General features: G+C 39.5%; 1 protein-coding gene across 2 annotated transcripts; it reads right to left on the bottom strand.

Annotated features, from left to right (window-relative positions):
- Window positions 1-269: 269 nt before the first annotated feature.
- ECI2 (enoyl-CoA delta isomerase 2) lies at window positions 270-24157 on the bottom strand. 2 transcript variants are annotated; one of them, XM_058807608.1, is made up of 11 exons: window positions 24084-24138; window positions 14994-15181; window positions 11102-11264; window positions 9740-9838; window positions 7873-8064; window positions 6989-7058; window positions 5539-5641; window positions 4702-4822; window positions 2555-2644; window positions 1582-1725; window positions 270-807 (listed from the first exon to the last, which is right to left on the bottom strand). In XM_058807608.1, the coding sequence occupies exons 3-11, from the start codon at window positions 11222-11224 to the stop codon at window positions 652-654; spliced, it is 1098 nt and encodes a 365-aa protein (XP_058663591.1). In that variant the 5' UTR covers window positions 11225-11264; window positions 14994-15181; window positions 24084-24138; the 3' UTR covers window positions 270-651. The 2 variants fall into 2 exon arrangements, with proteins under 2 accessions (XP_058663591.1, XP_058663585.1); XM_058807602.1 differs by lacking the exon at window positions 14994-15181 and having other exon boundaries at window positions 24084-24157.
- Window positions 24158-24819: the final 662 nt, after the last annotated feature.

The following is a 24819-nucleotide window of genomic DNA, read 5'->3' as shown; positions in this document are numbered from 1 at the left end:
TGTTTCATCCAACAACAGGTTATCACAGGCTGCATTTTCCCATGAGGAAAGCAAACACATCACACTTTTCCACAGAAAAGGAGTTAAATGAAGCAAGTAATGGAAAAATATATTGGGGATTAGACCCACAAAGCTCAAAACAAACATCTTTTGAGTTGAATGTGAAGTCAAGTGAATTTTTGTAAGATTATTACATTAACAGGGCTCCCAGGAACTAGTTACCCTCTCACTCAGGATGTTTCACAGAAAGAATAAGAATCACCACAATGGTAATTAAATATTTCTATTTATTTTTTCATTAATACAGTATTTCCTTTGCCCCAGACAAATAAAAAGAATCATTCATAAGATATTTATTGAAGAGCTATCAAAACAGAGTGCTACAGAATCTCTTGCTTCCTTTAGAAGACAACCTGCTTTAGTATTATTCAGAAACATCACTGATGCCTACAGAATAATGAACTTTTTTCCCCAACCTAAACATCCATCATGGATCCAAGGCACATAACAGTGTATTAATTTTGGGAACCAGGTTTGACCTGGTACTCAGAACAGATATACCACATGGAAAGGTATACGAATTACTATTTGAAGAGGAAGTTTATCAATGATGAGGTGATGCCAGATGGTGAATTACTCTACTGGTGAAGGTCAGAGTTTTGATTTCTTCTGGAAGAAGCTGACAATAGCATTTACACATTCATCAGACAACCACCTCTCTGTCAGCACTTCACACTCTCTACTGTTGACTGCATGGAGCTTCTCCTTTTCCAAACTTCGTAACAGCTGCTTGGACACTGCCAAGGACTGGAGGAGAAAGAGAGGAACATTGGGAAGGTAAGTTTTCTTTTTATACTTTAATGCTTCAGCAAATACAAAACCCACACTGGAATCCTAACCCAAATGCATTAACATCAGATCTCTTAGCTTTTAGTCAACCTTTTTGCTGGAAATATTTGCTGTTTTTAATTCCCCAGACTGCTAATAAGGTGGAGAAGGCTCATGGGAAGCAAACTAGCAGTTTGTTCACAAGTGCTCATAATCAGGGTAGATGGGCCAAAGAAACAAAACCCACTGAACTGTCTGCAGTGCCAAATGCCACTCACATTACCAGTCTCCTCCTGTCCAAGGAAACACAAGAACTAGGGAGCAGGAACACTGAGTTCAGCAAAAAATTAAAGCCACTCAGTGTCATCTTGAGTACCCAGAGTGCACACTCTATAATAATATTGCAGAACCAGTGGTAAGATTCTTAAATATAAAATACTGCCAAAATAAAAACCTAAAAGAAGCCACCTAAGGCACTCACAGAGGCACTGCACAGGTGGATTAATCAGTACATTTTTAAAGTTTTTCAGCCACTGCATCTCTGTGGACAGTGCACTGTGTTAGATGCCGACAGAGTAGAAGAGAAGGATCTGATTCTCAGCAGCAGAGGGACCAATCTGTGCTTGAAGGAAAATATATTGAGGCTCATTATTTCCATTAAGGATGAAGTGAAACCAAGCGACAAGATAGGTTTGGCAGAAGAAATGGGAATGCTACAGGCTTACAAGGTGGAGAAAAATTAAAAATACTGACATTTTTGGGGAGGCTTGCAAAATCTTCTAATCTTGCCCAAACTTCCTTCTGAAAACTGCTGTCAGGGAAGACTTCAGTCACAAGTCCCTGGGCACAGGCTTCTGCTGCAGTCAGCTTTTTGTTGAAAAGCAACATCTCACTTGCCTATACAAAAAAAATAAAGTGTGATTCAACAAGACACAAGGCTTGAGTTATCTGACAGAGAAGCTGCATGCTTCCACATCACATTCATTTTACTCTCTTGCCTGTTAATATCTGCCCTCTGAAAAGAACATAGAATAGGTGGTTATTATTATTATTGTAATTATTAAGGAACCTCCAGACACTGTCTACTTCAAAGGCCCTGCTTGAGCAGGGTACTCAGTCCCATCCTCCAGGCCATAAGGAAGAGGTTATGCAAGTTTCACACACAGAATCAACCCCTGGGCTCCATCACTAGGGACTGGCCTACAGCTTCTACTGTTCACTAGGACTGTGCATGTCTTTTTGAGCAGAGCTCCAAGGTTGCAATCTGAAATTACCTCATCATAAATGTGTTTGTTCACTTTTGCAGTGATTCCAAAATTTCTAGAACATGTACTGGCAGGCTGTGTCTCACTGAACAGACTATTCTTGGTACTTGGATGTCTATGAAGCACTTGCTCTGCTCTTTAGAGATTTAAACCCTGCTCAAAAAAATAAATTATATTAATGCATTAAATATAAGTATTTAAAACTACCCAGATTTTTTTCTGTTGGATATCAAAAGAAGCAAAAAGGATTTATGCTGTTCTGAGGAAAAAAAAAAAGATTCTGCTGTCTCTTCTTTTTTCAGGGTTTTTTCCCTTTTTTTTTTTAATTTTTTTTTCTTTTTACTATAAATTAGTTTCCTTATTTCTAGAATAGACAGAGAAATTAGGAGTATGGACAGAAGACCACAAGATACCAACACACAAAGGTCAGATGATCCCACAGGCTGTGCAGACATTCTTACCTTGGCTGAGCCCATAATTTTTGGAAACAGGTAAGAGGAACATCCTTCTGGGCTCTGCCCAAGTTGGCTAAATGGGGTGTGAAATGTAGCCTGGAGAAAAAAACAGAAGAAAATAAAGGAAACCTTAGATCAAAGCATGGAATTGACATACTAGGACTTCATTTTCATTTTAAATCTTCTACTGAGACAGAGTTCACCAAACACAGCTGAACTATTGCCATAATAGCCTTCAAATACCATCTGGTAACATTGCTTCATCCTCTCAGTGCACCCCAGAGGCAACTTTGTGTAACTCCATTTCCACATCCAACAACCCAATTGATGGAGCTACATTAATTCAATACAGCACTTAGAGAAACTAATGTGTAGGTGCAAAATCTTTACAGAAAGGATGTTCATGCACATTTGCCTTAAATGTTATTAAATACATATTCCAAATAATTTATGAGGCAAAAAGCATTTTTGCCTTTCTGAAGCACACCAAGTTTATTCTTCTCCTGAAAAATTCTAGTCATTGAATCTTCCTCACCAAATGTTAAGCAAATCTACAAAGAGCCTGTGCCAGAAATGCAGCAAGGAGTCATACAAAATAATACCATAATTGCAAGTCAGAACTGAACAGTGAACAATCTGTTAGAACAGACAACAATCAACTTTGAGAAGGCTTCAATAAATTTGAAGGCAATAGGAAAACTGTCATGAAAGATAATCTAAGTGAAAGGCTAGGTTAGATCTTACAGAAATCCTCCAAGAACTGTTACCAAGGGTTCAAGCAAAAGCTGTCCCAGTGCTGGTAGGAAGGTACCAGCAGACTCTAAATAATGAGCTTGCCATGGACTTTAAACACAAATATACAGAAAGTGAAAACTATGTCAGATAAGTATGCAACTAATATAATTAGCTTTAAAACTAATTAGAGATTTTAGAAAAATACAAAGGAAAAATAAGATGCATTTATCAATGATTATGTACACAAAGTAAAAGGAAGTTCAAGTATGAACTTCAAGCCATTCAAGAAAGAAGGACAATACATTTCATGTGTATTTGGATTAAACTTCAACTAAATCCATACTAACTTATGGCTATAAGGAGATGATATGTTCAGGGCAAGTGACTAGACTTCCAAATAGTGTTGATAAAATTGAGAGGTATGAGTAAGAAGATACTACTGATGGACAAATTATAGTTTGTTGGGAACAACTTGGTATGTAGCATGTGATACACAATAGGGAAACCTGCTTTACTGGCAACTTTGCAATAAGGGATCTAGGTGTTTGATCAGATCACAAGTATGTAAATCAAGTAACACAGTGGGATGTCAAATCAGAAATACAGCCTGCAGAATGTGGAGAAGTTCTTCTGCTCCATTTCACGTCAGTAAGACACAAGTTGGAGTGATGTGTCCAGCTTGTACCACTATGTTTAAAGAGACTCAGAGCAATTGGAAAGAGTCCTGAGGAACGTGACTGCAGGCCACATGAGGAAAAGCTGAACAACTGGCAGCTGTTCAGCTCAAAAAAAGGAAAGGACTGAGAAGAGAAGGTAAACCTGAGATATATTTAATAGGCTAAGTATACTGATGGCTAAGGCCATCCAAGGGAGACTTCTTTAAACTGAGAAACAGGGAAAAATAGGTTCACCCTGTAGAAAAAAAAGATCAGATGAGAGGGCTGAAAGAGGAAGAAGCCAACATTTCTCTAGTAAAAAAAGAGATCTATGGGCTATAACTGACTGAATAAATCATGCACATTATACAAGCATATGTCAGGAGTGACACAGTCATCAGTGATCTGTAATTAATTACTTCAGCCAGTTACTGAACTTCCATTACAGAATAAACTTTTGCTCCCCCTTTCAAACATCATTTCACACCATCTTAGAAGAGGGGCTCTTAGAAAAGAATCTCTGAACTGGAATTGTTAACTTGATAAGCATAACTATAGCATGGGAGATTCCATGTATGTAATCAGTGGCTGATACACCCCTGTGCTGTTTATTAATACAGGTAGGTGCTCCTTGATGTGATACACAAAGCCTTTAGACTTTTCTGAAGTGTTCTTTTCTTTCAGATTACCCAAAATCAAGTAGTATTTAATAGAGAAAGAAGCTTTAAGACTGTCTTGTGATAGGCCATGCCATGTACTTACCCTGTCAGAAGCATAGACAAGGTCACACAAACCAAGGACTGTTACACAGATTCCAATGGCTGGGCCATTTACCACTGCAATCAGTGGTTTAGGGAAATCGATAAAATGACCCACAAAGTCTCTAGAGAGAAGGGAAAACAGAAGATGAAAGATGTATGAGACACACCTCAAGTGTTTTTCATCCAATATAAACAAACTGCAAAACACGTAATTAGACACTGCATAACAAACCCCATGAGCTAGACAGAAACTGTGTAATGTATGGGTTTTGAGCCTTTCAGAAATTAATTCTGACAAAATAAGAACTATTTGAAACAGCTGCATTTCCTTAGCAATTAAGAATCAAACATGTACATGTCAGCAGAGCTTTTCTAGCTCCTGTGATCAAGTTATGGAAGTGTTTTCCTCTTCAGCTACAGCTGCTGAATACAGCACACTGACAAGAGCCCTCTGCCTATGCATCCATCCCAACTCCACCCATGGGACAGCAATTCCCTTCACAGACTCTGTTTGCAGTGAAGCCCCAACAGGCACAAACACTGTAATGCTACCTCAGCACACAATTCCCTAGAGCTCTTCTGCACACGTTTGAGAAACAGCATTTTGTTTCATCTGACAGCTGCTTCTCCATCCAAGAGGTGCAAAATGCATTCTCAAAATAAAACATGTTCCAAAAGAGGACAGTGTTGTAAGAACTCCATTTCTCAAGCTTCTCTGTGCATTGGGTGTAGAGAACACTGCCTATGTAAGAGTTTTCTGCTGTTTTCTAACAATGCCTGCAAATTATATTTTTCCCATTACAATAACTTATGTACATATGAAACTGAGATGTTCTACTTGAGTAATACTGCTCCATCTTTTGCCATCTTCTCCATTTCACCAGGCTGGACATTAGCAAAATTGTTCAGATCATTTCCACTACTGTAGTAGTCTCCATTTCCTGCAGAGAACACATAGAAGTAAATGCACCAATGGTTTCTGAATAGGAAAGAGAAGAGAAGCTTTCATTTATCTCATTTACATAAAAATTTTATCCCAAGTGTCTAATAACATTAACAAATTAGAGGGATTTTTTCAAAATATACACAATACCTTAAAGGACATCTAGGGTTTAAATGTATGTTTTGACTGTCAATTTGTTGAACAAAATAATCAGTAAAAACCAAAGAACGCTAGCTGTGAAATATTTCATGGGGAAAATTAATTTTCTTTTTTTTTCTGTAACTGTCAGATGGAAAAAATATTTTATTTCTTCCTCTGCACACTTTCTTGGGGTTTTTTTTCTGTCAATTTGCAACTATTCAAACAATTAGATGTGATAAACTTTTTTTTTTTGAACAGGACAATGAAAATGTAAGTTGGTTCATCTCCCTTCACCTACCTTCAAACCGATGAAGAAATCAAAAGGAGACAGAATAACCTATTTAATATATGGTAGAGTTCTACTTTTTTAGGATCTATTTAGAAAAAGGCACAGTAGTCTAAGGATAAGACTGACAGCACTGCACTGAAATCACAGTAAGAAACAGATAAGTTGGTATTCAATGTATAAGTCAATTTGAGGCACCACCAAAAAAGCAAGAAGCATTTAAAAGCTGACTCCTGCATGACTCAATGGCCTAAATCACCCTATGTTCCATGAGGATGTTCACAGGATGGGACCTACTTTACACTGCAGTGCTCTTATTCACTGTGTGAAAAGGAACAGAAAGGTTTTGCAGAGGTGTTTGATGTTGACTCACAGCTATATAATGTGCTAGACTTTCCAGCTTCAGTTGTGTGAATCGCCTTTCTTATCTTGTAAGGGCTGTGGTGCACAGCCACTGCTACAGAAAGGAAATCCAGCATCCTGGGAATGGGAACCAGGTGTTGGTAAAGCAGACAGTGGAGAGGAATTTGCAAGCAATTACCTCAGAGTAAACAGGTTCAAGCCCAAATTCACCTTGAATTCACACTACTTAGCTACCGGCCAAAACTCGAGTTTTGGCTAATTTCCTAAAAAGACACTTTTCTGCAATGAGGATGGGCCAGATAGGCAGCAACTCAAAAGTAATAAAGCCTTTAGGAGTGTTCCATATCCATCTTCTCAGGTGAGAAAGATGTTTTAATGTAACAGCAAGCTTGTTTGAAAATTTAAAACACCAGCTTAATGAAAATTTGCCAAAACACTTTGGAAAACCTTTGGTTGTTAATAGAGGAAAGGATTTCCTCACTTAATTTTACCTTAGTCTAAACACAGGTAGGTATTTCATGTCAGTACTATACCTTGGTATAATATAAAACATACCAGTAATAACTGCTATGGTAGAATCGTTTTTTCCAGCTTCTTCAAGTGCTTTGATAATTTCTCTGTACATCTGCATAAAAGGAAAATCAACAAAGTACAAATGTGATGCTGCAAAAGAACCTAAAAATGAGATTGACACTGACAACAAGGAACTCAAGAGACAGATTAGCTATCATCCCTTTAACTGCTGAAAAATTTGTCATGCACAGAAAGTTTGGTATTACATGTGAAGTACTTCAGACCATAAAGACACACACTTGCAATACTGAAAACTTACAGTGCAAATCTAAAGGACAAAATAAAGTCCTTTGGAAGAACAAGCACTGACATGAAAGAGCTAATTTCAATACAGCAGTTTAAGTGGACAAAATAACATACTAAAGAATCAGCAGCAGTGGGGTGAAGACCCTGCTCTTGTATTTCTGCAGTTGTGAACCAGGATGATTGTGATGCTTCCAACAGGATGGACTTACTCATGCAGATAACTGTGGGAAACAGAAGATCACCTACACATAGGTCCAGCAGGACTGAGCCAAAGGCTGCACAAATGCTTTGTTATACTCAACATGGCAGTCATATCTTGCATCCAAAACACAAGCCAGTCTTCCTGCAGTTTGCTATTTTAATTTACTCTAGACCATAATCCTATACTAAGTTTGAAAGAAATCAAGAGACACAGAAAAGCCTAATTTGTAAAATTTTAGCTGAATGATTTCATTTTTTACTGGATATTTATTCCTTAGGTTGTTGTTGGATCCCTCACAAAGGTTGGACCACCATGCTTCAGACAGTTCTGTTGAACCCGTAGTAAGGACCCTTTAAAGACTAAAGTAGCTTCTTCAGAAAGAACAAAATAATTAATCCTCCCAAGTTCATTGTTTTACCTGATGGTTGATGGCATTTTTCCTATCAGGTCGGTTAAACATTATCTTTGTGATATTGTTTTTGGTAGTAACTATTAATGTTTCATAGCCATCGTGTCTGCCCTCCTCTGGAGAAGCCTCTTTCTTCTGGCGAGCAGATTCTGCAGACACCAGACTTGAGACAAGGTCAGCATACTTCTGTCTGGCATCATCCTGTAACAAAAGACAAGAAATTTAAAAATAAGGCAGAAAAAAAGAGATAAAATATTTTAAAAAGTAAGAAGAAAATAACACAGACAAGATTATGAAAAGGGACAATTGAAATCAGGTACAGTACTAATAAAATGGGTACCTGGGAGGAGGGGAAGGTGACTGCTTTAGGGAAAAGAAAATTAAAATCTTCATTATAACATATTCCAGTTAGCGGGGAGAGGAGGGGAACATGTTGTATTTGAGCACTGCAGAACATGCTTTAAATCACCTTAAAGGCAGCAGCAATAGATTCACAAAATGAAAGTGCATAGATGCTGGGATGATGACATTTATTTTGCTGGAAGAGTGCTCCCACCCATGATTAAGATTACCAGAGAGACCTTTGTCATACTCCCAGCATTTACACATTTCTATGGATCCTTTGTTTCTGCTTTCCAGTCAGACATTTCTCCAACAAAATTTTTTATTTTAGAATATGTATTGCTGAAAATAAGATCACTGAAATAGATCTTATGGCATTTTAAAATTGCTTGAAGACAATAGTTTTCATTTAGCCCTAACATGACACACAGAAGCCTAAAGAATTCTGTCTCCCTATTTGTAAAAAAAGCAGTAATTTAGAAGAATTTTAAGTACTTGGTGGTTACAACTTATTGGCTTGAAAGGATAACATATTTTGAACAGTTCTATAATCCATAATGAGTAGCACATGAAATTGTCTATCCACTCTCCACTCTAAATGGAGGAGCCAATTCTTTACCTCAAGTATTTCTTGACTATTCCTAAAAGCTGCAGGGCCATCTCAAAAATAACCCTAAAACCCCAAACTAAACAAAAGATCAAAATGCACCCCAAAAAATCCAAAGCAAAACAATATCTTATACTCATGAGATTATGCAACCATATTTTCTTCTTAAAAAAAAATATATGAAACCCCTCCTCTATATTAAAGAATCTTTTTGAGACTGAGCTCGGCAACTACTACTGAGCAGCAGGCCTAATGCAGCACTGATACAGATGATTTGAAAAGCTTGTTTCCTTCATTTAATAGCAGCTGAGGAAAACATGGCAGCTCTGTGCAGACATACTAAAGACTGCATGAAAAAGGAATGCTTATGTATCTCTGCATCTTTATTCTCCCTGCTTGCTTCACTTGACTTCTCTAAAGGTTATGAAAGATACTAAAAATATCAAGATATATTGAGAAAGAAAGAATGAAGAGAGGTTCTCAATATACCAATTTTTTCTAGTCTTTTAGTCAACAGCATAAGAGACTGAATTTTTAAAATGGCAAAGCTATGAATATGCTAAATTCAGAGATTTGTGTTTTGTTATAAGAACTGAGAAGTTCAATCCATCTTTCTTAAAGAGAAGAGCAGAATGGACCATAATGCAAAAAACCACTATTCTCATTGGAAGTCAGCACCTCAGATTTCTTACACAGATACAAGCTGGCAGTAATAATGTAGAACTAGGCTTACACACAAAAAAAAAACCTCCAAAGAGTGAAGCAGTGAAGTGATAGAGGAATACAGCAGGAAACATTTTGATGGCTGAAGCAGAGATGCTCAACTAGCATGTAATATTTTTAGTCATCAGCCACTCACTTAAAGACCAGGTACTTCAAGGAAGAGTAATCTACAAAGTATCTAAGTGAAAATATGGGTTTTGTCACCTGAGACAAATTGCCAAGAGAGTTCCATGCATCCCATTTGGCTTTCTTGACAAAGTCCAGCATACCTGGTTTTGGAGCATTGCAGGGACCTTCAGTAGCCTGAAAAGAGAGAGAAACAGACTTATTTCAACCTTTGATTAAAGTTCAGATGACATGGTAGAAAATCTGATGTCTGTTCCGAATACCTATCTGATCAGGATTCAGAATTCAGCTCTGAGAGAGAAGAAATACTGGTTGGACAATTTTCTGACAGTTCACACACTGTGAGGTTTTCAGTGTCTGCTATTTCTAATATTGTATTGGGCTTCCAGAATCACCTAGCCAATATGAGACTGGTTTCCAAAACCCCCATGCATGTAAAGTTCTGCCACAAAAACTGTGAAAATTTTATACATATAGAGAATGTTAAAGACTAATTACCTGTGTGAAGATACCTTTGAATAGGAACTATTAATTTGGATCTTCAAAGTCTGCCCTGCTATGGCAAGGGCATTGGACCAGCTGAACTGCAAGAGTTTGAGCTACCCTGAAGTATTCTCTCATCACTTTTCCTGAAGAAAAATAAACTATTGGACAGAAATATTTCAAGTGTGAGGCAGGAAAAAGAGAGAAAGAGGAAAGAGGAAAGGAAGACATTTATGAGCTCACCATTATTAATCAATAGAGCTGTCTTTAAGGTTTTTTAAATGACTTACTGACTGCCTTCCTCAACATAACAAGCCACAGCCTGTACTGATGCTGCAGTCAGTCCTGATCCACAAATACTTAATGAAATACCAATACAAGCCCTGCTATGGGCATAAAGTTATTTCTGCAAAGGTCTCCTTTCATGCTGTGGTAAAGAATAACCTTCACTTGAACTGTGGAGGAACAGTTCCTTGAATTAAAAATAAACAAACAAAAAGCCCCAAACAAAGCCTACAATGACCATACTAAAAAATAGAGGAAAAAACCCCAGAAATCAACTTTCAAATGTCAACACCATTATATTACAGGCCCAGATGACTGCAGATAGAAGAAATTTAAGAGGAAGCATTCAGCCTACTCTTTTTTTCCTAGGCATAAGCCATTTTCCAAAGCTGAATCAATATTACTACATGGAAAGTATCACACAATAGATGCAATTTTGCTCTATTTCTTTGAATAAAGGTTCTACTGAAAGCATGAAAAAAAACAGGTGTGGTATCCCTCAGAATTTAGGTTTTAAGGGGCTGGCATTTCAGGAACACAATTTGAGCACATAAAATGAGGAGCCTGTTAACACACAATACATACAGCCAGTATTTCAAACAAATTTTACAGGCCCATCCCCTCAGGTTAAAAATACTCCTTGCCAAACTAAATAAATCAAGTTATGCCTACCTGTTTAAACAGGGCATAGAGTTTCAACTTCACTTCATTCCCAGGATCCTTTTTCAAAAGCTTCAGCTGTTCTTGAGCCTTCTGGAAGTCCTTCTGGCTGACCTGCATGGTAGCTGCAGTCATGTGCAGGTGAATTGCTGGAACCCAAACAGCTTGAGTTGGCCTGGGAGTAAGTGGGGAAAAAAAGATCCCATTACTTCTTTTTTGTGAAAGACTAGAGGAGACACAAACACACTGCTTTTCAAGACATTTAAAGTAAATGCGAAACATTACATACAACATTGATCAGAACAACAACAAGAAGAAAGGTATTAAAAGTCACAAGAAAGTTGCTTTAGAAGTTTGCTTTTGCTGTGATATAATTAACCTCTGGAAATTATTAATTTTTATTAATTATTTAAATCTCATTCCCTTGCACTCAGCACCTTGAATAATGCATTCAGTTCTGGGCCCTTCACTACAAGGCAGACATTTTGGTGCTGGAATGTGTCCAAAGAAGGGAACAAAGCTGGCAAAGGGTCTGGGGCACAAATCCTATGAGGAGCAACTGAGGGAGCTGAGGTTTTTTAGCCTGGAGAAAAGGATGCCCAGAGGGAACTTGGCACTCTCTACAACTGCCTGAAAGGAGGCTGAAGCTGGGTGGGGGGGTCAATCTCTTCTCACAAGTAACAGGATGAGAGGGAACAGCTTCAAGTTGCACCAGTGGAAGTTTAGACTGGCAAAGAAAATCCTTCTAATATCCAGATGGGTGGTCAGGCATTGGAAGAGTCTGCCCAGGGAAGTGGTGGAGCCACCATGCCAGGAGGTATTTAAAAGATGTGTCTATGTGGCATCTGGTGACATGGTTTAGGGGTGGACTTAGCAGTACTGGACTTGATGATCTCAAAGGCCTTTTCCAGCCTAAATGGTTCTATGATTAGCAGCTTGATACATCCATTAATTAAGATGAGCATGCAGCCTGGCTGCTCTTCGTGATCTTTTCAAGTGGGTGTGCTACTAGCTAGAAACGTTTGAATTTGAAAGTCTGGTTCTCCTTTCAGGGCAGCACAAGTGAAGACTAATTTCAATATGTACTTTGGAAAAGGACTGTAAGTAAACCAGCTTAAGAAAAAGAAAGGCAGTCAAAATATTCTGGGAGAATAACTTCCCACCAGAAAAAGGTAGTTCCATCAAAACCTCCCCCAAGAGTAGCAAACCTAACCCAATTCTATAACATTTCATAAAAACAGGTTTACTTCTGTAAAGTTTGGACTCAAAAGCTAAGAAGTCTTAAAATTTTCATTTATTTCAAGAGGGCAAAAGCATGCTGTCACAGCTTTTTTTTTTTTTTGTTAAATTGCAATATACATTAAGCATTTTTACTATTTTTAAAATGTTTGCAGTTTATGTCTGAACCTTTCTTCTCTATTCTAGTAAAAAGATAAAAGGCCCAACTTTCCCTATTCTAACTTACAGACACACCTGTCATGCTAGAACATCATATATGATAGATTTTATAATCAGTCTCATTTAAAAATTAATGAGTATCTTCAACGGAGACTGACAGAATGCTTAATCAATTTAATGTTAATATTTCAGTTACAGGACAATCATTTAAACATCATGGAAATCCTGCCTTTTTATACACACCTAATGAGAATTTAAAAGATGTTCTACTGGCTACCTCAAAAATGTCCTCATTGCTCTTATTTCTTAAAGAAAATTTATTTTCTGCTGAACGCCTAGAAGTTGCAGGCAGGAAGTGTGAAGAATGTGAACTGTTCCTCATTAATTTTATTCCTCTCTAATTTTATGTAGCTAGATGATGTCTTATAAAAAGATTTGTAAGACCTACTGTTTTTATGTTCTATTACCCAAAGCCCTTCTTTGTTAATAAAATCAAAGTTCTGATATTTTGGAGAAACCAAGTTTGAATGACAGACACAGAAAGAATATTTTTTGTTATACACAGAATTTTTTTCAAAGCGAAAGGATTTCAGAATTTGCTTCAAAACCTTATGCCTACTGGCATAAGTAGCAAGAAGCCTATCTGAACAATACAAAATGGAACAGGCTATCAGAAAAGGCTGCAAGAACAGAAAGTTCTGTTACTTAAGCTGATCAGCTGTAAGCTTTTATTAAGATAGCAGTGCACCCAGACACACATGGGATAAACAACTCTCACTGTAACCAGCATTCAAGCTGGCGTGTTCAGAAGACTCTGTCAGAGTTTAACAAGTTCATCCCTTAAATAGCCAGGAGGTTATTTAGCCAACTTGTGGACTCAGTTTCCAGCACCAAAAAAATACCTTCAACAGGAAGAAGTGCACCTAAATGGATACAGATACAGGATTTTTAACACTACATCTCTTTCATCAGTCTGTCCTAGAGTCCCAGAATATGACATTTCAGTTCTTATTCCCAAATGTGTTTTTAAAGCCACATTAACAGGAAGAAGAAATGAGCGTGCTAGAAGAGCAGTTGTTTGTTTTGGTTTGGCTTTCTTTTCCTTCAATTTTGCTATCCACCTTTGGAATTACTGGAATGCTACTGTACCCAAGATGATCTGTCTATCTGCCACAAATCTTCTTGTCAGTCTAGGAAGAACTGAGGTAGAGCCCGTGTTTAAAAATGGAGATTTGGGTTTACACCATGTTTGACAATCTGAATTTCACTCCAGCCTGGCTATGGTCAGTATCATAAAAAGGCTTTAAGAATCTCTTTTATATACAATTTGATAATGATCATAAATTAACAAAAGTTGAGCAAGCTAGGGAGAGGAGGATGCCATAGCAGCTGGTCTGAAGGTATGAACACACATATTTATGATTAAGGCTGGTTTGGTTTGAGTTTCTTTGCATTCAGCAGGTCACAGTTACTTACTCCTTATTAAGGATGCAAAACAGAGAAGTTAGATGATAAGAAAACAATTAGGTGAATCAAAAAAGTTGAATGATTTTTCAGTAAGTCCAGGCTCAGAGGAACTTTGCTGTTTGGTTATATTCACTTTTTGCTTCTTAGTTAAATGTTTGGGTACAATTGTTATCTATCCGCTTCAAATACTTCATCTTTCATTCTTCTTTTCCTCCTTACCTACTGTTTTGTAATAGGAAATTGTGCAACCTAGGTGTTTAATAAAGTCTGTTCACAAGAAAAGGCCTTTTATCTTTCATTCTTCCTTGCTGCTTGTAGCTCAGTTCTCTGCAGGACATTGATGATTCACCCCATTCCTTCTGCCTTCTGATCTCTACAGACATTTCCTACACATCACAGATGCTCATCAATTCTCAACACGCTAAGGCTAAGCTGATTACTATGACTTCTCTATTAAAATAACAACAAAGGATGAAAACACAAAGGAAAAATTAATTTATCTCACAATTAATTCATCTTGGGCAGGACTTAATTCTTCAGAGGCACACACAAACAGCAGTAAGAAAGCCCCTCAATCCCAATTAGATCACACAGAGTGAGGAGATGACTCCTCTCAGCTGGCACAGCAGCACTGCCACCTCTGGCACTGCACAGTGGTGCCATGCCACAGTCCCAAGGACAGAGAATGAGGAGAGGCTGCTGCAGTACAGCGTGCCACAGCTGGTTCTCTCCATCTGCTGCTCCCTTGCTGTGACATTGAGTCCTTCCTGCTCACTCACTGGGCAAATCCATGCCCCACTTCAGCAGCCACACAAGACTTTGTGGAAACCAGGCAGGCACAGAGCCTGGAACCTGGCATACAGGCTTTTAATCCAAGCAGAAAAAGAAGCCTACAAAAGACAACCAAAAACGCCTCTGTATTTCTCTTTCTCACCTACTCACTGCAACAAAGTGAAATCATTTCCTTCACAAAGTTTCCTGTTTATTGCTCTGCACCAAGTGCCTAGTTAGCTGCCACTGCCCCACTGCTACAAATTACCTTCACTGTAGGCAGCCACAGAAGAGTGGTGAGGGCTGGGCAACCTCCCCCAGCTGGGTAAAAAGCCAGCTCCCACCAGAGAGACAGAAGCAAGATGAGTCACAACTTGGCAGCGCAGTCAGAGTCCATGACAAACGCCTGTGCTCTCCTGCAAGACCAGTCACTGGGGACTTCGCAAGTTGTACACTCTGGAAAAAGAAATAAATCCTGGGCATCACTGTCTGAACCTGAAACATGCAGGTTGACAACCATTCTGTATTTATTCCCTTGGTTCAGACATCTCTTTGCTGCCATTCAGTCATTCAGGATTCCTTGGAGGCTCCTCATTCACCCTATTCACTCCACCTGCTCACTTAAATGTCCCTTATCGCAATAAACATTCAAATGTCTCTTAAATTTAGGACTGCAATCACACTGAAAGTAATTTCTCACTGTTTATATTATTCACAAAAGACTGCAGAGCCTGTTAACAGCAGGCCTCTCACTTCTGTGTAGTTCTGTCCCTTGCATAAGGACTTTAGAAGAGTTAAAAATGCCAACTCTTTGTAAAATAGTGACTGCTCACTTTCTAACTTTTAAAGCGTCACAATACTCTCCTCAAAGATTAAATAGAAGTCAAAAGATCTCTTTGCACAGGAAATATCAGACACACTCAGCAAAAGAAAGGGAGGGATATACCTGAAATCTATCTTCCATTTACTTAGTACAAGTTTCCTTTTAAACATTAGTAGATCCTGGGGAAATAGAGCACATAGAAAAGCAGTTAAAAATCCTACTAGGATTAAAAGCAGCGGGTGGTGCTAGATACACATGGGTTTAAAACTCCTGGCAGAAATGGAAAACACTCATTTTACATTATTTTAAGTAGCTTTAGGGAGACAAGCAAGAAAAAGAACAGGAAGTGGTGTTAGAAGCAAGAAGCACATTAAACTGTCACTTGGAAGAACTCTGCAACATCTTTTGTCCATTATGTATAAAACTTCACACCATGTGTACAACATCCCTTCTTTGCCATGATCTCAAGGTGCTGTCATTTTTTCCATTGCTCTTTCCACACTATCCTCATGCAGAACAGTGAAGGGCATGGCAACCACCCCTTGCCATTTCCCACACACAGTTTTGCAGCATCACAAAGCAGCATTATTTCTGCTCATGTTCTTTCCATCTCAAGAGAAAATTACATGAAACCCTGGTTTGCTGGCACTGTTTGAAGAGTTATATGGGTATTTTTGTTTTTTTAGTTATGACACAAAGCAATCAATTCCCACCAACCTCACGGTGCTCAGTGCTTGGTTATAACCTAAAACAAGCTTCTGATTGCATGCCTCTCCTGAACCCCTGCAAAGAAGACACAGCACATGTTTCCCAGCCCAACCCACACCTGATTTGCAGGTGCCAGCCAGACCTCCAATTTTTATATAAGGTTCAGGAGCCTAAAAGCTATCCCAAGAGCTTCACCTGCCCCAGCACCAGCAAGTGCTGCTCCTAGAGACTGCTGTGAAGTCACACAGGAGGAGAGCACCCAAATCAGACCTCCTTGCTCCCTGTCCTGCTGTGGGGACATCCATCCACAGCGAGGAACCACACGTGCCCCCTGCCAAGGTCACTGGGGCAGTCCTTGCCTGCTGGTGCCTGGACAGCACCACTCCAACCAGCTTCAGGCTTCATTCTCCTTCCTTCAGTAGCACTTCTCTCACTTTGAGCCTCCCTTAAAATTTTCCTGATTTTTCTCCCTGGAGGGTAAAAAGGATCTGGAGATGGAATAGCAACTTTGGATCATCAGTTCAGCTACATCAGGGAGCACAGGTGGTGGAAAAGCTTGTCACCACTGGCAATTGTAGCAACTGTTAGGAAATGAGGAGTGTAAGGGGAATAGAAACCTGTGTTTAAACTGTAACCATGAGAAAGCGAGTGAACCTTCTGAAAATAATGACTCAAGTCTGACCTGACACCCCAACTTCTCTCATTCCCCCACCAAGTCTTCATATCAGAATCTCTAACAAGAATTTAAAGAAGAAAGTTTAATTACCAAACAATCATGACAGTGAGCAAAGCATTAGCAGTACCACGCTTCCTTGATAACCAGGAAAATATTTATCATTTTCCATATTCACTTGCAGCATTCTCTGCACACAGTAAATTTGTTCGACTTCACTTTATTTTGCTGACAAGAGGAAGCTATTGTCTATGTTGTTAACATAAAAATGATTAGAAAATTTTAATCTGCAGGTTCCCCAAGTTATCATTCATCATGCCATTGATTATATTCTACTGAAACCAAACAGATAATAATGTAACATTAAGGACTCATAAATTTTTTACATAGCTCAAGCACTTATACAGCAATATAAGAGCTTTTCCTATACTGCTTAAAGTGAGAGGGCTCATTTCTGCCATATCTCTCCAGTTACTCTCCCCCTATAAGCTACCTATACCAGAGCTGGGAAAAAGAAGAGGCACCTGAAAATGCTAAAGCAAAATGAGCATCCTGTGGCATGTCTGGAACACTCATTGCTCCTTTAATGTTGGAAAAATAAAGGAGAGCTATGGAGAGTGTAGATGGTGTATCTACAGATAAATTCTGGATAGTCTCTTCTGGCTGTAGAAGAAAGGTAAATCTTTCTTTCTTTATGCCATCTTATTACAGGCTGTTCCCAAAGAAATTCATATCAACTATACACACTTTTCACCATATACTCTTTTCAGATTGTTTTTTTCTTTTCTTGCTATTGAATTACTTTATCATGTGTGCCTATCAAATCAACAATGCCTGCTGCTGCTGTTAGATTTGCAGCTGCAAAGCACCCTTCCTTTAAGTTGTATAGACAGATTTTCTTACAAACAGGAGCTGTGTATAATGTTAAAAGCAACCTCAGCTTGACAATTTTTATGTTAATAAAGGCAAATTGCTTTAGGCTTTTAGTTTTAGGTCTGTCCTTTCAAGTTTCTTCTCTTATACTGGGAAATGTGGAGTAAACACTAGGAGAAGGGAGGTGGTGAGCAAGTGGCTGCAGGGTACTCCACCTGGGGTTAAACCACAACAATCCTTTTTGATGCCCTGTGTGGGGCACAAAGGGTTGAGATAACAGATCTGACCATGGCACGTTAGAACAAATTTGTTAAAAGCATTTAATAAACCAGCTTAATCAGCTGGTTACAATGCTTAGAGTTACATTTGCTCAGAGTTCTTGCATGTGTGCTCACAGTCCTTGTTCCATCCACGGGGTCTTATCAGCATCAAAGTTATTCTCTAGAAATCAATGTATTTGGTTCATTTGGGGAAATACCTAGTTTTATTAACCATGGCAACCCCATGAAGCAGTTGATGACTCAGTAGACAGAACTCCAGCCTTCCTAAAAAATCCCCAAGATGTATCCCTTCCTGTTCCACCAGCATAATCCCTGGAAGTACTCCACTATCCTGCAGCATGGAGTAACTAAAATTTACTGCTATTAGGCAATAAGAATGTTTCTAATGTTCTCATATTTCCAAGGTATCTTACTAGTAGAAAACATCAGTTCAAATACTCTATAAACAATTTACTTACTGCTACTTTAACAAACAGAAAGAAATTAAAGCCAAATTATTTTCCCCTTTACATTAGAATGTTTCAAGCATTGTTCTAAAGACAAGTTTAGTGTATAAATCCTTATCAGCTTTTACTATTTTACACTCCTACACTGTTTTGACATATAAAAACTAGATGATAATTATGTGTCTGTTGGCAAATTGAAGTGCTGAATCACTGTTGTTTAGTGCAAGTGGCTCAGCTGTGCTTGATAGTTTCTTTTTCAATATTAAAGAATAGCTAAGAATGAAGGCTCTAGATTACCATTCCCTGAGATATGAAGTGATCTTTGTGCTCTATACAGACACAGTTTTGTTTTATTTTATTTATGCTCTCATCACAGCTGCTGGGAGGGTCACTAGGGTCATCTCCTGAAATCTCCACAGGAACTCTCTCTTTCCAGCAGACGACTGGACATGATGAATGACTAAATCATGAGAGAACCTCCTGTATGTGCTAGTCTGTGTAAGACATCTCTAAAAGCAGGATGGTTTACAGACAGAAACACACTTTAAAGTTAAAAATAAGAATTTCAGCAGAAAAAATATAGAGCTGCAATACTCATACATGTGACATTTGCTGAGAACCACTCAGTTTACTGCAGCATTTGGAGAGCAGCAAACTCAAATACATTCCTTACACATCATTATCCAAGGTGACTTAACAAAAAGTTATGAATAAATACTCAAAACCCGTGGAGAAAGGAAAATGCCATTTTGATTTGGCTTGCAGGGACAAATCATGTTGGCTGTATGGAGAGCAAGAACATGTATAGTTTAATATTAATGGCTTATGGCTTCTTGACAAGGATACAACCAGCTCCTGCAGCTTCCACCCACATCAGAACACCCACTGACACTCCTCACAGTGCAGCTGAATCAGTGAAAGGAAACAAAAATTTTGTCTGAGGCTTACTTTCTCTCCTGAACCCATGGCACCCAGATACAATAAGGGTGGGCAAAAAGCATACTGAACAAAACAGTAACAAAGCAGTATTTGCCAGTGGCTTATTCTGCACAAATCCAGATCTCTTTCAGACAGCTTAGAATTAAACACTTTAGGTCTAAACACAAAGTAGCACACTGCTCTTGGTTTGGTCAGTATTTCCAGCACCTACAATCAAACAGACCAACAGGTTGTCTTTAAAGACCTGGGGCAATTTATTCAACAAAAATCTGGTAATCTGCAATGGAAATTACACACATACCCAGGGACTTCATGGCATGTCTTACTAAGGCAGTGTAAAAAGCTTAAATTATAGCATTTAGAAGGCTGCACCTAAAGCAGCATCTCCTAAGAAAGAGGTCAGAGGATTGTGTTGAATTGTGCCAGCTCTAAGTGGGTATGCAACACAGGCAGAGTCAAACTGGCCTCTGCTATCATTGTAGAGATCATGAAGAATTATTGATCTGGGAAAGAGGCAGACAACCCATATAACTTGGAAGTTCTTCCTCTGAATATAAAGGTGCTTCATCTGGCTTTCTACAGGCAATTAAGAAAATCAACACAAAACCACACAGATTCTTTTGTTTCAGAAACAAGCTGACTATACTGACATGTTTGAAGCCATAGGAATTTTACAAGCATGTGTATCATGGTATGAAATGACAGCATATTTAAAATTTAAAATTTGCCCTGTTTAATGCTTAGCTCACAAGGACCAAATCATTCAAGAATTGTTGGCCATTCTATAAGCTAAATTCCTCCTACACCAGACCTTATGCCAGAAAAAATATTATCAGAACACCATACCAGAAAAACAGTAGCTGCTCTTTTGGAGGGCCAAAGAATCATCAAAGAATCCATACAACACAATATTTCTAATCCTCAAAAAACAATTTTTATTCATAATTAAGAACGGAATCTCTTCTACTCAACACTGGTGAGGCCAGACCTGGATTACTGCATCCAGCCCCGAGTTCCATAGTACAAGAACCATGGTCATACTGGAAAGAGACCAGAAAAGAACCACAAAGATGGAGCATCCCACATATAAAGACAGTCCTAGAGAACTGGGATTGTTCAGAAAGCTGTGTTCCACAACAATCCATCCTCAGGATTTCCAGACACCTTGGCTTGATATTAGCTATGGACTGTGAAATCCAGCTCAACTACACACAGCTTGCTGCTCTGGATTACATTTTGTTGATTTTAACTGCTGTGTGTATTTCCATTCAAAACAGCTTAAGAGTGTGCTTACATAAGGACAGAAGTTTACAAGACACTTTTCTGAAAAACTATCCAATCATCTCACCACTACCTTTTGTCTTTTAAGTTGTTTTGGTAAAGCAGCATAAGCAAACAAGATCTAGTAATCCCTGCAATTAATACAAGTATTTTCACAGAAAGCCTCCCATTAAGAGATTTAGTTGTTAATTTTGTTATTCATTCCTTTGACTAGTTAAGCCCAATATTCAAAACACAGCAGATTAGTTTATTCCAGTGGCTATGTTTCAGAATTCTGGCCCTTAAAGAGAAATTCAAGATCCACTGGTGGATCTTGAATGAAGAACCTTTCTTAAAGACTCTGAAAGTTACCTTAAAATGCTATGGGAAGCTAATTTTACCTGCATTTTGCAAAAACCTACTGCAAAAGTCAAATGGCACAAGGTTTCAAAAAAGGAAAGAAAGTGGTTTCTTTAATATATAAAACAAAAAAAAATTGCTACTTGAAAGGTAAGAAAAGTATGATGAGCTCTCTAAACTTCCTACTGACTTGCACCGAGACAGAAAAGACAAAGCTTAGGGAAAAAATAGGTTTAAAATCTATTAAATCTATTTTAAAATTCAAAACAGGAGTGTGTCCTGCTTGCTTTTCTGGTGGCCAGGCAAGGGTCTGTGACCCACATAACTTAGATCACAAACACCAACTGTAACTACAGACCTGACCTACCAAAAGGAAGTTTGCAAAGATAAGCATGGTTATCTTGAGCAGGAGGAGCAGAGTACCTGAGCACTACAGAATCCAGCACAAGCCAAGGAGGCTGATAAATGGAAATCTGTCACAGAAAAAGATGTTGGTTGATAGGGAATATCAAAGAACTGAGCAAGGCACACCAGTGCAGCCTGAAATACAGCACCAAGAGGCACAACTTCAGAGAGTCAGAAACCAAAATGACTATGTTACTGTCTGGGTTTGACCAGGAGAGCGCTCTTGGAGAAAGTCTTGGCACTGCTGCCAACTCACTCCCCCAGGTTTGCTGGCACATACAAGTCAGATCCCTGCTAAACTACATTAAACTGGGAGATGTCCCCCAGCCACTGACAGACAGTCAGTGCTGGGATCACACACAAAGGAAACCCCCAAAACAAGGACAGCACAGATGGAGGTTTCCCAGCAGCAAGCATTTGGTGCCCACTGGTCTGTCTGACCTGCCCTGAGTGCAGATAAGGCTTCACAGCAGTGGTGTTGTGGAGTCCCCACCTCAAAGATCTGAGAGCAAAGACTGTCAAATGCAGACAGCCCCAGCAAGACTCTTCTGAATGTGCATTTGTGTCAGCATTCCCCCTCCTCAGATGAATTCAAACTTGAAATATTATATACTGAAACAGTTATTATATACTGCAGCACAAGAAGAGCTTGTGGAACCCCCAGTTCCATGTCTGAATGTCTTGTTCAGAAAAACAAACAAAACAAAATAAAGCAAGAGCAATTCTTGTGGTTTGCCTTTATACTTGTACAAGTCTTCCTCTTTCAATGTTTCAAAGATAAGAGTCTTTTTTTCCAGTTTAGACTGCAAAAAATGCTTCCTAAATTCACCAGCACACCAATGTTGCCAGTGTCTTTGATAAAATTCTTCTTGCATACTGCTAAGACAGAAAATAAGGCTCACTTTTCTGGTGCTCCAGCATTACAAAAATTGTACTATTTTTCTTTATTATAGCTGATTAAATACTAAAAACATGAACCCATGTTCAGGATGTATTAATAAATACTGTTTTATGAACTGCTGTCTCATATAGAATCTTGTCTTTTCAAATACATCTGACTCCACCAGCCTAATGATGATCAGCAGCCAGTCTTTTACGTGTTTTCCCAATTTAGAACTGCTTTCCCTCACTTTCATTGTAACAACTTAGCTACATTAAATTAATACCATTTAGCTGGGAAAGCTTGCATAGAGAGGTCTTTTTTTTAAATGAGCACAGAAGTCGCACAATTCTCTTTGTTTCTCCCTCTGTCTTAGAATGTTCATGTACTTACTTCAAATAAGTTCTTACAAAGCTTTGGGTGAAAAATATTACAATTTAATGCATAAATGTCTTACAGTTTTCTGGCTAAGATGTGCTCATGCCTAACAGACATACTTGGATACTTGAGTAAAACCATTTCATTTATGAAAGTGTGCATTATAACAGTCAAATCTGAATGTTGTTGCCAATCAGAGTATCACACATCTTTAAATCTATTGGTATGACAATTCACTATTCTATTTTGGACTTGTTTACTTATTTATTATTATTACAAGTATATATAGTATTAGTATTACAAGTGTATATATATACTTGCTTACTTTAAAGTACACTTAACACATCTTGCTTTTTCTTGAGTATTAAGCTATTTTTGATTGGAGGAGGAAAATCTATGAATTGGCATACTTTGTGGTTCTAATTCATATACAAGCAACTTCACAGTGGAATTTCCAATATAGCCATTTTCAATAAAAATGTATATCACACAATTCCAAGTGTAATTGCAACTCAAGCCACCCCTTCTGCTTTCCACTGCCCAGCTAACTCTGAAGGTGCACAGCTGCTGCAGTGCACAGTCCTGCATGTGGCACTTTATTTGGAAACAGCTTAAAGGCAATATGTAATAAATAAAGGTAGAAAAGATACTGTGTGATTGTCTGGAAAGCCAAAACAGTCTTACAAGGAGCCCTAATTAGCTGGACACACAATTAAGCTTGGTTTTGTCAAAGCCAGGCTGGATGAGGGTCTGAGTAACGGGTCCAGTGGAAGATGTCCCTGTCCCTGGCAGGAGAGCTGGAATTAGATTAACTTTAAGGTCCCTTCTAACCCAAACCATTAATGGGATCATTACATGATCTATGGGACTGACAAAATAAAATATAGAAAACAATAAAAGGCCCGAACACACACACTCTTTTAAACATTTCAGTACATGGATACCTCACCCCCAGCCTAACCAAGAAGTTTTCTGACGGCGAAATATTCGCCTCAGGAAGGCATCAAACACAGGTTTCCCACTCCCACGCTGTGTTCAAACACTTAAAGGTGCTTGGCACGGCTGGAGGAGTCCCCCAAGTTTAGCAGAAAGCGATTTTCCCCGTTTTTGGGATGAGAGCGGCGGCCGGCCCGGTGCAGTAACGCCGCGGCCATGCAGCCCGGTGCATGCAGCGGCACAGCAGCACGGGCGGCTCCGCACGCCGAGCCCCGGCGGGAGGCGGCGGGAACTGCCCAGCCCCGGCACGGCACCAGCACCGGCACCCCCGGGCCCGCCGCTGCCGCCGCCCCGTGAGGGGCCCCGCCGGGCAGCCCCACAGCGATCGGCACCCACCTTGTCCCGCAGGGCAGCCGCCAGCACAGCCTCCGGACAAAGGTCAGGGCCGCGGACGCCATAACCAGGGGAAATGAAGGCGGGAGGGGAGGAGACGGCAAACCCCGCCCCGGGCATGGATCGCCGCCTCCACGGCCGCGGAGAGGGCGGCCTGAGGGCGGGGCCGGGACCGAGCTCCGCCCTGTCGCTAAACGCGGGTGGGATCTGCTGTGTGTGGTAGCGCTCTAAAGATGTGCCCGGGAATTGCGGAATCATGTAGGTCGGAAAAGACCCCTGAGTCCAACCTATGACCGAACACCACCTTGTCAGCTAAACCATGGCACCAAGTGAACTAGCTGAACCTCGTGCACTTGAACGCCTCCAGGGATGGTGATGGCACCACCTCCCTGGACAGCCCATTCCAATGTCTTCACTTTTTCCGTGAAGAAATTCTTTGTAATGTTCAGCCTGAAGCCTTTCTGGTGCAGGTTGAGGCTATGTCTTCTCATTCTGTCGCTGGTTGCCTGGGAGAAAAGGCCGATCCCACCTGGCTTCAGCCTCCTTTCAGGCAATTGTAGAGTGATAAGGTCACCCTTGAGTCTCCTCCTCTCCAGCTCCTCCTCTCTAACTCCCAAACTACTGATAATAAATGATGGAGAGCAGCTTAGTGCCCCAGCTCCCTCAGCACCCTTGCATAAAATCCCATTTAGTGCCCTAAACTTGTGAGTCTAAAGGTGCTTTAGGAGCTGCTCAGACC

This window comes from Ammospiza caudacuta, chromosome 1 (assembly GCF_027887145.1).
Source record: "Ammospiza caudacuta isolate bAmmCau1 chromosome 1, bAmmCau1.pri, whole genome shotgun sequence".
Taxonomy (NCBI): Eukaryota; Metazoa; Chordata; class Aves; order Passeriformes; family Passerellidae; genus Ammospiza; species Ammospiza caudacuta.
Note: the sequence above shows the minus strand (reverse complement) of the source record. Positions and strands in the feature narration are given on the sequence as shown.